Source organism: Ovis canadensis, chromosome 8 (genome assembly GCF_042477335.2).
Source record: "Ovis canadensis isolate MfBH-ARS-UI-01 breed Bighorn chromosome 8, ARS-UI_OviCan_v2, whole genome shotgun sequence".
Lineage (NCBI taxonomy): Eukaryota > Metazoa > Chordata > Mammalia > Artiodactyla > Bovidae > Ovis > Ovis canadensis.
In genome coordinates, this window is record NC_091252.1 from 87262012 (window position 1) to 87276976 (window position 14965).

The window sequence follows — 14965 nt, forward strand, 5'->3', positions numbered from 1 at the left end:
TCTCCTGCACTGGGCACAGAGATTCTTTACCTCTGAGCCCGGCTCTGTCACTTTTAGGACAAGGATTTTACAAAGCCTGATCTGTCACACAGCACTTGACCTGGGCTTATTCTGTAGGCATTTATATCTTCCTTTTTATACTTGACCAACCCAGATAGCATTAAAAAGCAGAGACATTACTTTGCCAACAAAGGTCCATCTAGTCAAGGCTATGGTTTTTCCCGTGGTCACATATGGATGTGAGAATTGGACTGTGAAGAAAGCTAAGCATCAAAGAATTGACGCTTTTGAACTGTGGTGTTGGAGAAGACTCTTGAGAGTCCCTTGAACTGCAAGGAGATCCCTCAGTCCATCCTAAAGGAGATCAGTCCTGGGTGTTCATTGAAAGGACTGATACTAAAGCTGAAACTCCAGTACTTTGGCCACCTCATGCGAAGATGACTCATTGGGAAAGATCCTGGTGCTGGGAGGGAGTGGGGGCAGGAGGAGAAGAGGACAACAGAGGATGAGATGGCTGGATGGCATCACTGACTCTATGGACATGAGTTTGAGTGAACTCCGGGAGTTGGTGATGGACAGGGAGACCTGGCGTGCTGCAATTCATGGGGTCACAAAGAGTCGGACACGACTGAGCGACTGAACTGAACTGAATCTACATGGAATTGCTTTGATTTTTATATGTGTTGTTTAAATATACATATAATATGCCAGGTACTTTACATACCATATCACATTCAGTTCTCACAAAACTCTGTAAGGTTGAACAACATTAATTAACAAGCCCAAAGTCACAATTGCCAGTAAGAGGTAGAGGTGAGATTTGAATCCAGTCAAACTCTAAATCTGTGGCCCAATTGGGAGACCCAAGGCTATGCCAGGACCCAGCTGGTAACCTACTGCCTGTAGCTGTGCCATGACACACTCATTTCCTTGGTGAAAATGAGGACGTCATTCATCATCCTGGCATTTTACAGGGAAAAAACAGTAGGCTACAAATGATGATATGCTGAAAGTCTTTTTGTTTTCTTTCCCCAGGGAAGGCTGCATGCGTTTCTCCTGGCATCCACGGTATTAGTCCCATCGCCGAAGATGTGAGTCTCCTTGCTGCCGCTCTGCGGATTCAGGTTTGTCTGACCCAGTTATTTGAGAATTTTTGAGTTAATGAATACAAAGTTTTTAAAATAGTACTTGGATCTCACATTTTCTTTTCTTTTTTTTTTTTTTTAAGAAAAACCTACACATTTAATTACATGTGAGTAAAATTACTCCTGAGGCCCACTTGGATTATTTTGCAACTTTTGTTCCTTTCCATAACACAGTATCCCTGAATGGTGCTTGGTATTTTCACAGTTTAGATACGCAAGCCATCAGCTTTTACTTGTCTAACACCCTTTCCTTCCTACCCCTGTTATAGAACATGGTCAGCAGCGGAAGGAGATGGCTCCGTGAGCAGCAGCATCGCAGATGGAGACTTCACTGCTTGAAACTTCAGCCTCTGTCCCCTGTACCAAGGTATTCGGGTGATTCGTTTATACTGACATCAGCTCACCTTAGATACCCAAAGTTATCCACTGGATGGGGGCAAAACTCATGGTCTTATGGCTTTGATGGTAGATAGCATTCTCTGATCAAATTGCTGCACTGTTTTTTCTGTCCTTTAATTCCTCCAAAATTAAATAATAGTGAGCATGTTTACCGTATTCTATCAATTCTAAGATGTAGATTTTTTTCATATTTCTGAGATCAGCATACACCTTCCTATCAAAGATGTCTCTTGTATTCAAGTAGTGTTTTTTCTTAAAATGATGGTACCTTAGATTTGACAAAATATGGTACTTTTTGGAATATGCTTTTCAGTGTCAGAGATGCCCAACACACACAGTCAGCTTGGTCTGAAGGGCCTTGTAGGTTTCTATGCTGGGGGTAAATGACCAACCAAACCAATCACTATTCCACCTGGGAGTGGAGCTCTGCTTTCTTCAGAACATAGTGGTATCTGCTTTCTGACGGGACGCTCTGGGACAGTCCAGATGGATATTTTCTTGAGTGATAGTTAATGAAGTGAAAGCTACATATTCCCTCTGTATGAATTTGGAAATACAAACTGTGGGACAGTCTCAGCATGTGATTTTAGAACAGTTCGTTAGATAAGCTGTCTCAGCCAGATAGATGACAGATGCAGTTTCCAGCCTCATAGTGAATCCCCTGTGGTTGCCCCTCTATTACTGAATTGGCCCAACCCCCTTCCTGAAGGAGGCACCCTTAAGGCCAGCGATTAAACAGGTGATCCTGCCTGCTGTCTTGGAATACACAGAATGTAGGCGGTAACACCACCAGGAACTGACTCATTTTTGACTTGATAACCAGTTGCTTTTCAGAACTGACCTGTTTCCTTGGGTCACAGCCAACCACTATGATTCGATTATACCCACCAGGCTGGTGAAACCCTCCAAGCTATGTTTTGCTCCTCAAATAGACTAAACATCTTAGTCATCTGGTTCGTTAATACATAAACTCCAAGGAATGTTCTTTGGCATAATCATCCCTATATTGGTGCTGTTTCATAAAATATTTTTTGATTACTTATTTTGTTATCTCACCTTCATTTTTAGAAGTCAATGAATAAATTCTGTTCTCAGAGAGCTTAGAAAAAAATTGAGAAGAACTCGGCCAAATTGTATACCAAAGTCTTTGTACAAATCCAAATAAATCCACTTGGAGGAGAAAAGCCCTTAAATTGCTTAAGCAAATCTGACTTCTAGAGCCGCTGGGGAAAGAAAGTCAGGCTGAGTAGTTTATAAATCACTCAGAAAATCAGAATGATGTCACCGTCACTCTTCAACTAGTGAAGAGAAAACCTGGGAGATATTCCAAGAGTAGCATATTCAATTTAGGAGGTTGTGGGAGGAGAGAGACAGAAAAAAAGGTGTAGCCAGGAGGGTAGAATGAAGTGGGACCATGGACAGTGAAGCAGGGAGGAGAACCAGAAAGGAAAATGCTAGAGGATCTGGAGGAGAGGTTAGATGTGTGTGTAGTCACTCAGTCATTCTTGGTGACCCCATGGACTGTAGCCCACCAGGCTCCTCTGTCCATGGAATTCTCCAGGCAAAAATACTGCAGTGGGTTGCCATACCCTTCTCCAGGAGATCTTCCCCACTCAGGGATCAAACCTGGTTCTCCTGTACTGTGGGCAGATTCTCTACTGTCTGAGCGACCTACCTTGCTGCAGTCACAGAGCTCCACCCACATCCGGGCCAAGACACCCTTCCCTGTCTCCAGCTCAGGTGTGTGTTGGAATTAGGTTTATTGTGACTTCTTGCACGAAGGTCAGGTTTCACGGGTCATAGAGGAGAACACAAGATAATATGAGGACTGAGAATAGATTGTCTGCAGTAGCAACAGAAAAAAACAGAGCCTGCCAGTGGAGAGACCACTGTGCTCCAGAACTGGGGCTCCAGGCCCAATCAGGAGAGAGCTGCACCATCAGATGTCAGCCCCCCAGACTAAGTCACAGACAGGTGGATTGGACAAACTCCTGATAAGAGAAGCAGCTGAGCTCAGGAGCTTTCTGAGAAGCTGAGCACATATCAGTGACAACGTGTGCATCATTGTGTGCCCAGCGACACTCCGGAGTTCCTAAAATTTCCTGTCTGAAGTTGAGCTTCAGGGCACTAGCTCCATTTACCGACAGTTATGTAATTAATGAAATATTTTGAAATGCAGTTTTGGACTTGAATTAGGGAAGCGATAGGAAAAGTATGGACACAGATGAAACACACGAACATTTCCACATATTTGAATTGCCAAGAGACACATGTGGCTAGCCCAGTAGGAAAGCATTATGCAATAAGCCCTGTATTCCTGGTTGAAGAATTTAGCGATGACCCATAGAAGACCTTGTGCTCTAATCATGGTATTATCTTTATAAGGGTGGCCTTTGGGCACATTGTAATATGCCGTCTCCTTTCCTATGACAGAGGTGTATCCTTATACCTGGGCAGAAGTTTAGAATTATGAGTTTTGGAGCTGTTTTTCTGTCTAAAAGGAATGTACTGTTTCCTCATGTACTTTAATTGTTAGCAGTTGCACATAATCCTGCTTGGCGAAGAGGACCACAAGGCATTTGACTTAATTGTTGGCGTGGTGGGTGGATGTTTTCTACACTAGCAGCGACCACCTAAGCTGAGCAGACTCTCTTACCTCTTCTGTTCCCCCCTCCCAGTGATATCGAGATTTCGAGAGCACAGACTCCAAAAGCTGTGGAGATCCTTGCCAAGGAGATAGGATTGTTTGCAGATGAAATTGAAATCTATGGCAAAAGCAAAGCCAAAGTACGTTTGTCCTTGCTGGAAAGGTTAAAGGATCAAGCAGATGGAAAATACGTCTTGGTTGCTGGGTAAGAGCTATTTTTTAAATCTCTTTTACTAAGAATTCACGTTTGTAAAACTCTGTACCCTATTTATATCGCCACACCCCTCCAATCCATCCTCTTCTCCAACTTGACATTATTTTGTCCATTTCACTTGGTTCTCCTTCATTTGATGTGAGATAAGTTTTTATTTTCAGTGCAAACCAAACGAGCCCCGTCCACCGAATGTAAAGTGTAACGAGTTCCTAATCCAGGGCTTGGCTTTCTGTTTCTCATACTGTGTTTTGATCACCCTGGTTCCGCCTTGAATTTTTCATTTTGCTTTTCATGATTAAAATCACAGTAAGAATTGAAAGTAAAAATATTTTGAGCTGAATAGTGTGCTTTTTTGGGTTCTCCTTAGAAATAACATTGAAAAATGAACAGATACTTGTGTGAGATGTGAGACTTTTCAATTAGTAACCTCAATATTTATGATTTTGCATTATAAAAACTCATTTCTCTTTCTTGCATTTCAGAATTAATGTTGGGTTGTTTACATTTATGTCACTCATTTTATAAAAGGCAAATGCATAGTTTTCTTGAGAAGGAGCATTGGCTTTATTTTGCCTCTTTAAAAAAAAAATTCACTAGCTGAAGAACGATAGAAAACAAGGGATTTCAAATATTTATTTAATGTGACCCGAGGGAACATCAGGAGACCATATAAATTCCTTTGTTGTCTTGAAATGTCATTGCATTGACTTACTAATGATATATAGACCAAGGCTTGGGGCACAAAACCTTATTTATTAACAGGAAGAGACATTTCTGTTATAACTGGACTTGACTCATAGCTGAGTTGTTTTTTACATATCTGATCATTCATGTAAGTGCTCTCTTTTTCTGGTTATAAAAATCATGCATGCTTGTAAGATTTGAAAAATACGGAAAGTTATAAACAAGAAAGTATAAACAGCTGTTGACATTTGAGACCATCTTGACACAGATGCAGTCCGTCATAAATGCAGTCATGCTGCACACACTGTTCTGTAAGCAAGCAGATTATTAACAGTATGTTGTATACCTATCTCCATGAGTCAGCGCAGAGCTATGTTATCATTTTGCATGACTGCATGACATGCTGCTGCTCACATCTAGGTTCTTCAGTGTGCTGGGGGATGGGACTGGGAGTGGTGGTAATACCTGGCATGAGGGTGGGTTCCATTTTACAATCTTCCCAGCATTGAGAAGCATAGCTGTGGCTCAGCCACTGATAATACAGCACATTTCTAATTCTTCGAGGGTGTTGAGGCAGAAAAAAAGGTCTGAAAATATCATAGAGATGTCCCATAATTTATTTAACCAGTTCTCTGTTGATGGGGTCTTCAATTGTTTCCCATTTTTTGCCATTATAAACAGTGCTGAAATTAACAAGCATGAGCATGCATCTTTGTACTTTTATCCAATGATATTCTTAGGAAAAAAAATCCCTAGGGATAAACTCAATCTTTCATTCCTGCAAATAGAGATAAAAGGACAAATAAAGCAAGATAGCATCCTTAGTATCACCTCTTTAATGGTAGAGTCATTTCTTTATTTTCTTCCTCTGCCTCCTTCACCCTCCCAGCTCCTTGTCCTCTTCTCAGTGTTCTTTGGTTGTTGTTTTCTTAAAGGGATGGAGGGCTAGAGTCGTTCAGTGACTGTTTGTTTTTAGGGATTCAAACCTTGCTGCAGCTCCTCCATTTTGTGGCTTAAACCTCTCTCAGGCTTCCAGACTCACGACGGCTAGATTCCCAATCCTAGTGGGATCCTCTCCAACCTAGGAACCCCAACCCTGATGTCCCCATAACTGAGCTTCAGGAAACCTCTTCGAGAGCAGCTGTTGGCCCCATTGGAGGCACCCTCTGGAGCAGATATGTGAAAGGAGCCAGCTGACTCAGTGGGGGTGGGGTGGGGGGACTCCTGGGTCCAAGATTTTGGAGTAAATATCTAGTCATCGTTGCTTTTCTGGAAGTGTGCTTGGTAAGAGTTTGTTTACAGTGAATACATTAACTCTTAGACATGAAAAGTGAAAGTCACACAGTTGTGTTCAACTCTTTGAGATCCCATGTACTGTGGCCTCTTCCATGGAATTCTCCAGGCAAGAATGCTGGAGTGGGTTGCCATTTCCTTCTCCAGGGGATCTTCCCAACTCAGGGATCAAACCCGGGTCTCCTGCATTGCTGGCAGATTCTTTACCAGCTGAGTCACTAGGGAAGCCCTATTAGCCATGAAGAAGTTCCAGAACAAATTGAGCATCTTATCCACATACTTGTCGTCTCTTCTCCCAGGCTGTAAGTGCTCTCGGTAGGCAGGTTTGCTGGTTTTTTCACCATGCTTATGAGAGGAGGGATTAAGAAAACTCAGGAGGGTGCAGTCTCAGTTTATGAAAGAGGAATCAGGCAGCCATTTTCCGCGTGGAGTGGCTCTGTGTTGAGCTTGTCGGTATTGGAAATGAAAGCACAAATCCAGACAAGACCCTGCCCTTCACTGGGAACACAGAATTGATATTTCTGAAACAAAGCCTCTGATGGTGTCATTATCAGATTCCTAACTTGAAGTCATACCATCAAGGCCTGGCCTCCAGCCGCATGCCTGAGAGTCCCCACCAGCCTGGCCATCTAGGATTGTCGCTACATGTTGGCCCATACCTAGTAGAGTGTTGTTCCATGCTGGCTCTGCTGGCCTTTTTGTGTGTCACTGAGCTGAAGAAGACTGGCTGCTGTGTTGTACATGGAAGTGAAAATTAAACCTGAATTCTCAAGTAGAAATTTAATCCCAAGAGATCAACAGTTCTTTTTCTGAAACAGCGATATAAATTCCCTTACAGACCTATGAAGGAACCAAAACCAAATTGTATTCCTTTCACCTGCACTGAAAAAGAAGCCATGAGTGTAGGACTTCGAGATGTATGTATGCATCTGTCAGAGAGTTTGATGGTTTTTAGAAAATAAATACCTCACTACATTCTATAGGACAGGAAGGAATAAACTCCCCTCACCAACTCAACAAGGGAGACCTTCTTAAGTGTGTAAACTGCCCTTGTTATCTAATCTTTTAATAGCTTCATGTTAGAAATCAGTTTAAAACAGCAAGACAGTAATTTTATTTGTAGTCTAAAATGAAAACTTCATTTGAAATAAAATCATCTTTAATTTTGGTCAGGGCAGTGATGGAAAAGTGACATTATCAAGCCATTATACACTAGGTTGCAGCTTCTTTAGAAATATAAATTACCCATCCATTAAATGGAGAATTTTTTTTCCTTTTCCTGAAAGGTTTTTTTTTTTTAATCTGAAAATGACTTTGTGCCACTGACCAAAAATTTAGCATAAAGAAAAGTTAAAAGGAGAAGACAGTCTCTCATTACTCAGAAGTATTCAAAATTTTTCTGTTTGCTTCCAGAATTTTATCTCTGCTTCTATCCTTTTTTACACATTGAAATCATGTCATAAATACTGTCTTGTGTCCTGCTTTTATCCCTGAATACTGTAAGTCTTTTCTCATGCTTTAGAAAAATTCAAATACCCAAGTAATTTTTCAATAGATCTAAATAACAAATATTTGTTATTGTACATTTGAATTCATGTGCAAATGTGATTTAAGTATATCAACAGGGGGATTAAAATATAAAACCGTGGGATTAAAAAAGTCTTCTACTATTAATAACCCAAATGCAAAACAGATTAATTCGTTTTTAAAAGCTATCCTTCAAACTTCAGTATTTCTTATTCCATCAGAATCATCTGTATTTCATCAGCTACACTTCGCATGGTATTTACACCTACACATCACTTTATTTGCTCTGCCTGACAAAATGAAAAGTATTGGGAATTGTTCAGGGAAAAATGCCAAAAGAATCTTAGGGGCCCTTGAGTTTTACATATTTTCCCAGTTACACTAATGAAAAGGAATTTGTTTGAGAACTTGACTCAGAGTGCAGCTGCAGGGCATTGAAAGTATATGGGTCTCCATCCGTCCTTCACTGATTTCCATACAGAAGTTTTTAGAAATTGTCTGAATCGCATGGACTGAGCATGTCAAATCTGTGAATACGCTGAATTTCACATTAAAGAAAACTTTTCACATCACTGTTTTTTTCCTCTAGAGTGCTAAATAGCTGATTTGATTTTATTTATCTTTTAATGCTTCAAACAGTTTTGGTCAGTGTAAAAATAACTCGATTGACTTTTCTAAAGTCTCAGTGTTCTGCTTTGGGGAAGTATTTAAAGATCTGTGAGTTTTTCTTCTGTTCTCATGGCTTGGAGAGCAGAACAAAATATTTCGAAGCAACCAGGGACTTTGAACTGTTGGCCTCAGTCAAGTGTGATGGGAAGCACAACCAAGTGAACCACGGTTATCCATTTTTATCATTAGGTTTAAAAAGGTTTTTAAAAAACCTTCCAAATCCCGCAGATGCCTGGGATGAGCGATATGTATTCAAATCCTCTTTAAGCAAAGATCTTTGGAGTTCACGGTTCAACCCATGGCTAATGGCAATAATACTGTCCAACAGGATTCTAGATCTCAAGAAACGGATCAATTTTATGACTTCTTTCTGCATAAGCAATCTCTTTGACCTTTGAGTAAACGGTAAGTCCAAAATGTTACAAGGACTTTCCAGGTAACTCAGTGGTAAAAAGACTCTGCCTTCCAAGCAGAAGACGCAGTTTGATTCCCGGGTCAGGAAGATTCCCCTTGAGAAGGAAACGGCAACCCACTCTAGTATTCTTGCCTGGGAAATCCCATGGACAAAGGAACCTGGTGGCCTACGGTCCATTGGATCTCAGATTCGGACATGACTTAGCAACTAAACAACACCACCACATTGTCACAGAGTACTTTAGTTCATTGTTTACTGGTAGTTGACAATGAATAACAGTTTGCCTTAGGAAAGGTGTCCTTTCTTTTCCTAATGTGTTTTGCTCATCTGTGCTTGGACGCGTGAGAGAAGTGCAGTAGAAATAGTCCTTCACTTGTGGTAATAATGCCCTCAGAAAAGTGAGAGAATAAGCGCAAAATGATTCCTGTGGGAGGGAGCAGGTGACCTCCTGGGAGGAGAGGAAGATAATGAAGCAGACCCACAGTTCCATCTCCGTAAAGTTCTTACAGAAAAGGAAGTTAGCTTAACATGGCGCTTGTTCTTTCCTAAGTCAGCTGAATCGTTGGGAACCTGAGCTAAAGATCGTGAGACAACAATTAAGGCAAATTTTGATGCCAAATGTAGGAATGAGGCAAAATAAAATTTTTATTGTAACCCTCTTTTGATTGCTCCCCATAAATACTTCCTACTTTCTGGTTTTCCTGAATTGTATTAGTTGGCAGAACACGAAGCAGTCCTGTGTTTCTAATTAAGAGTTGGATGGTTAGCTGAAGCTTTTGGGAGGTCATCTCTGGGCGTGTCTGCTTTTGGCTCTCTCCAGCAGCGATGTGAGTTATCCTTGGGGATGAAAATATAATCCTTCATGCGACATATTTAAGTCAAGCCTGTATTCAAGTAAAGCCAGTATTCCTTTGCAGGCCATCAAGGCCACTGGAGTACCTAACCCACCCTACGTGTGACCTGCATTTTCTTGAAGATCATGACCCCTGTGGCTTTTGGCTGGAGCTCTGCTTCTCCAAGCAGCATTCCAGTGGGCTCACAAGCTATGTTGTCGCTAAATCGAGCGACTGATTATCACTGAACCACATTTGAGGATGTGGCCACTTCCTTGGTTCCCCTGTCCCACCTGTGTCTCCTGTCAAGGCTTCCCTGTCATTCTTAATTTCCTTTTGCTCTTTTCTTCTAACTGTTCCCTTAGAGACAGTGTTCTTAACAATTCTGTCTTTATCCCTTTTGTGCTTTGTTCACTGAGTGGTCATCCCCATTCCCATGCTTTATATGACTCATTGTCAATAACAACTTCCATCCATAGAGATAACCTAGTGAAATCAGACCATTTGCCTGGATTTAATTTCCTGGTTTATTAATCCGTGTGGCCTTGAGCAGGTTGCTTAAAATTGCTCTGCCTCAGTGTCCTCATTTATAAAATGAAGATAAAAATTAGCCCAGTAAATATAAAGCACAGGACCTAAGATATGAATTAACCCAAACTGACTCTCACTTTTATCTGACTAATGCTTATTCATTTGTCAGGTCTCAGAGATCACTTCCTCCAGGAAGTCTTCCTTGATGTCCCCAATCTAATTAGATCATCCTTCCATGTACTCTCAAAATACAGTCTTATTGCCGTTTCCCCTGTCTCAGCATTTCTCAAATTCATTGTAATTGCCAGTTTAGCTCTTCATATCTCCCATCGGCTATGGGGCTTCCTGCTAGCTCAGACAGTAAAGAATCTGCCTGCAATGCAGGAGAACCAGGTTTGATCCCTGGGCTGGGGAAAATCCTCTGGAGAAGGGAATGGCAACTCACTCGAGTATTCCTGCCTGGAGAGTCCCACAGACAGCGGAGTCTAGTGGGCTACAGTTTGTGGGTTCACAAAGAGTCAGACACGGCTGAGCAACTAGCGCTGCGCTGCCACTATCTCCCATTGGCTATAAGCTCTGTGAGGTCAGCAGTGGACCCAACATGGTTATCATTGTGTCCCCAGGGTCTAATAACCTGGACTTAGTGCTACTCAAGATATATTTGCTGAAGGAGTGATTGTATAGCCTTGGTAGTCTGAGATAGTTACGTTGCTTCTTTATGATCACATCATTGCATTTTGTGGGTCAGAAAACTCTGTCATCAGTTTTGCTGTGGTTGACTGTCCTAGACAGTTTGGCTCATACCCTCTAACTCATAGACGACTAAACTGTAAGCCCAAAGAAGTTTTTTAAAAACTTGTAGCACTGATCAGTATATATGGTAAGGAACAATTTCATGGGTCTTTTCTTGGAAATGTAATACTCGCCTGTCCTGTTTCTTATACTGTGATGTTGTGACCATGTGATGTTTGGCTTTTTAGGGTGTGTGCTCAACAATGAGCACCCTAGAGCAGAGATGACTGCCTTAGTGTGTTTAGGGGCTGTGGACTTATTCCTCCTAAATGTTTGAGGGGTTGTTGTTTAGAAGGGGAGTAGGCTAAGTGTGTCTGTAGGAATCCTAACATCTCTGCTTTAGGACAAAGAACTTGTCTAATCGTAAAAGTTATCAGGAAATGAATGGGCCACTCTGGAGGTAACGAGCCTCCAACCTGGTTTGTGTTCAAACACGGCTAGAAAAGCCACGGACACTGATGGCAAGAAAGAGACAGATGAGTGGGGACATTAGAATCCCATCTAATGGACAAGTCTGGCTACACCTCACCATGTATGGACCATTGACTTAGGCTTGGTGCCCACATAACACCCTCAGTAAATGGCCCTGGAAGAACAAATGCCAAATTATCCATCAACAAGAAATGACATCAGCTTAATTATTAAATCACTTTGATAGATAAGTTTATGCCATTTCCTGAAGTTGATAATGTTATTGGCACTACTGCTAAATAACTTTTCTTAATTGGCTCTTTTCATACAGATGTATCTGTATCTTGACTTTTAAGTGTGGATTTTGTGATGTAAGTGAACCACAAAGGTCCAAGGAAGTTGAGTGACTGAGGGATTTTGGTGTGGCCTGGTCTCTACTGGTCTCCTTCAATTTGGTTCTTGTACCATAGATTGATTTTGCGTAGAGTGTCTAGAAAACATTATTGAAGTTACTGTTCTTTCCCCAAATCAGGATCACACCCACCCCTCTTGGAGAAGGAAAAAGTACAGTTACAATTGGGCTTGTACAGGCATTGACTGCGCACCTGAATGTCAACTCCTTTGCCTGCCTCAGGCAGCCTTCTCAAGGACCGACTTTCGGAGTTAAAGGTAATTTATTTAACAGCTAGTATATACATTGGAAAAGACCCTGATACTGGGAAAGATTGAGGGGAGAAGGAGGAGGGGACAGAGGATGAGCTGGTTGGATGGCATCATTGATTGAGTGGTCATGAGTTAGAGCAAACTCTGGGAGACATCGAAAGACAGGGAAGCCTGGCATGCCACAGTCCATGGGGTCACAGAGTCAGACACCAAGCAACGGAACAGCAACAAGAATAAATACTTTTCAGAGCAAAATTCATCACCAGCAAATGTGGAACTGGTACATTTCATCTCTACAAGCACGCCCCACTCCCCAACGCAGCACCCTGCACTTGGTAGGTGGAGGTCTCCTGGACTTGGTCCTCCCACCAAGACAGCTGCAGGGGGAAGGTCTGAGTGGAGCTCCCCAGGAAACCCATCCCCTTCCTTCCCCCAGACGGTGGTCCATCCAGCTTTTGCTCAGGATTCCAACCTTGAGCAGAAGCCCTCCATTTCAGCAGTTCCTTCTCTGCTGAGTGGTTTTCAAGTGCTGCCATCTATACTGGTGTTTGATCATCCCCGCCAAGGTGAAAGGTCTTTCCATCGAAACAGTTAGAGACCCCTAGGTCAAGCCCCCAAGCCAGAGCTGCCATTTGGGGCCGCAGGAGCTCCGGAAGCTGACTGTGGGCTGGGGCATGAGATGAAATTCCTCTGTGGCTGTGGCTGTGCTGAGATCTGGCTCCTGCACGTTCACTCATCTTTTTTCATCGATTTATCCTGAATCATTCTTCAGCTCACTGTGTAACAGCATTCATTGCCACAATTCTTGTTCTCAGTACTTGTGGGTTTTAGCAGTATTTTATTTATATTCCTGTTATAAATATTAATAACTCCTAACTTTGAGTACTTTTAGAATGTCATATATTATGTAGTGCAGTGAACACTTGGACAAGAAGGCTGGGGTTTTATTTGTGGCTATCTTCCTTACTGCTGTGTGACCTTTAGCCAGTCATAACCTCTCTGAGCCACAGTTGTAAAAGGCATATAGTACTAGGCTTACCAATTTGTTGTGAGGACCAAATAGTATGTAAAAATAGGGTAAACTGTGAAATAATAATGGATGCAGAAGGTATTGTTTTAGGAAAGAGAAGTCTTTTTAATGTGATAACTTTACTATTTTGAGGGATAAGCATTATGATAAATCGTATATACTATTAACTAAAATAAACTGATAGAGCCTGTAATATGGAAATCTGTTTATCAGGTAGATTTTATTTAGGAAACATTTTTTGGTACTTAAATTCATGAGCATTTTATTTTAAAATTTTTTTTAAATTCTTATGGAATGCAGTTGCTTGATAATGCTGTGCTAGTTTCTACTGTACAGCAAAATGAATCAGCCATATATTTACATATATCCCCTCCCTGTTGGACTTCTTTCCCATCAGATCGCCACAGTGCATTGAGTAGAGTTCCCTGAGCTGTACAGAATGTTCTCAGTTAGAAAACTAACATCTATTTTCTACATAGTATCAATAGTGTATATGTGTCAATGCCAATCCCCCAATTCATCTCACCCCCCCCCCTTTCCCCCCTTGGTATCCATACATTTGTTCTCTATGTCTGTGTTTCTGTATCTGCTTTGCGAATAGGATCGTCTATACCACATGTGCATTTTAGATAAAGCATAGCCGCATCTAGTAACTATTGAAATAATCCCATATTTGGTGTAACAACATTTGCTACAGTATCCTTGTGTGTGCTGTGTGCTTAGTCGCTCAGTCGTGTCCGACTCTTTGTGACCCCATGGACTGTAGCCCACCAGGCTCCTGTGCATGGGATTCTCCAGGCAGGAATACTGGAGTGGGTTGCCATGCCCTCCTCCAGGGGATCCTCCCAGCCCAGAGATCGAACCTTCGTCTCTTACATTGCAGGCATATTCTTTACTGTTTGAGCCACCACCATAGGAAGCCCATGGATACTAGAGTGGGTAGCCTATCCCTTCTCCAGGGGATCTTCCTGACCCAGGAATTGAACCGGGGTCTCCTGCATTGCAGGTGAATTCTTTACTAGCTCAACTACCAGGGAAGCCCGTATTATGCTTACCTTCTTCTGAACAGAGAGACCGAAGTCCTTCAGTTACAGAGTGGCACATAGGGTGAACATTCCCCCTTTCTGTTCTCCTTTGCCTTACCAGTAATGTTTCTCACTGTCTGTACTTCTTACATCTTGGGGATACATCCCTCCCTATTGGGTTTGGGGAACCATTTCCCTGGGGCTCCTGTGTAGCTGTACTTGGCAACTCATCTCAAATGCTACCTGCTCTGTTGTTTAGGAGGAGCCGCAGGTGGTGGATATGCCCAGGTCATCCCTATGGAGGAGGTAAGATTTCAAAGAGATATGTGTCTTATGTCACTGTTTTTCCCTCCTGGAACCTTATACACCCATACTACTTTATCCTCCAACCCGAAGTCATAAAGGCTTTGAAAACCAGAAATGTTTGCATGACTCATTTTGGAGCAAAACCTGACATTTACTGTTCGGAGCTTCTTGTGGATTTTGTCTCTGCTGCTTGTTGTAAATATTCATATATTTCTGTTTTTGATTCATGGATGCTGACTGGGACCTTGCTTGGAATGCTTTATAAATAGATTATGTACATCACACTACTTTTCTGCATTCCAAAAAATTCTGAGTCCCAAAACCCACCTCAGGGTTCTGGGTGAGAGGATGCAGGGCTATATCTCCATCTGTTATTTTGCT

General features: G+C 41.9%; 1 protein-coding gene across 1 annotated transcript in view; it reads left to right on the top strand.

Moving 5' to 3' along the window:
• MTHFD1L (methylenetetrahydrofolate dehydrogenase (NADP+ dependent) 1 like) overlaps positions 1 to 14965 on the top strand; it is a 173893-nt gene that overhangs the window by 35432 nt on the left and 123496 nt on the right. The window contains exons 9-13 of the mRNA XM_069599311.1: positions 1036 to 1124; positions 1415 to 1512; positions 4223 to 4396; positions 12093 to 12229; positions 14538 to 14584. Of these exons, the coding sequence (XP_069455412.1) occupies positions 1036 to 1124; positions 1415 to 1512; positions 4223 to 4396; positions 12093 to 12229; positions 14538 to 14584 (545 nt within the window). The remainder of the gene's footprint in view (positions 1 to 1035; positions 1125 to 1414; positions 1513 to 4222; positions 4397 to 12092; positions 12230 to 14537; positions 14585 to 14965) is intronic.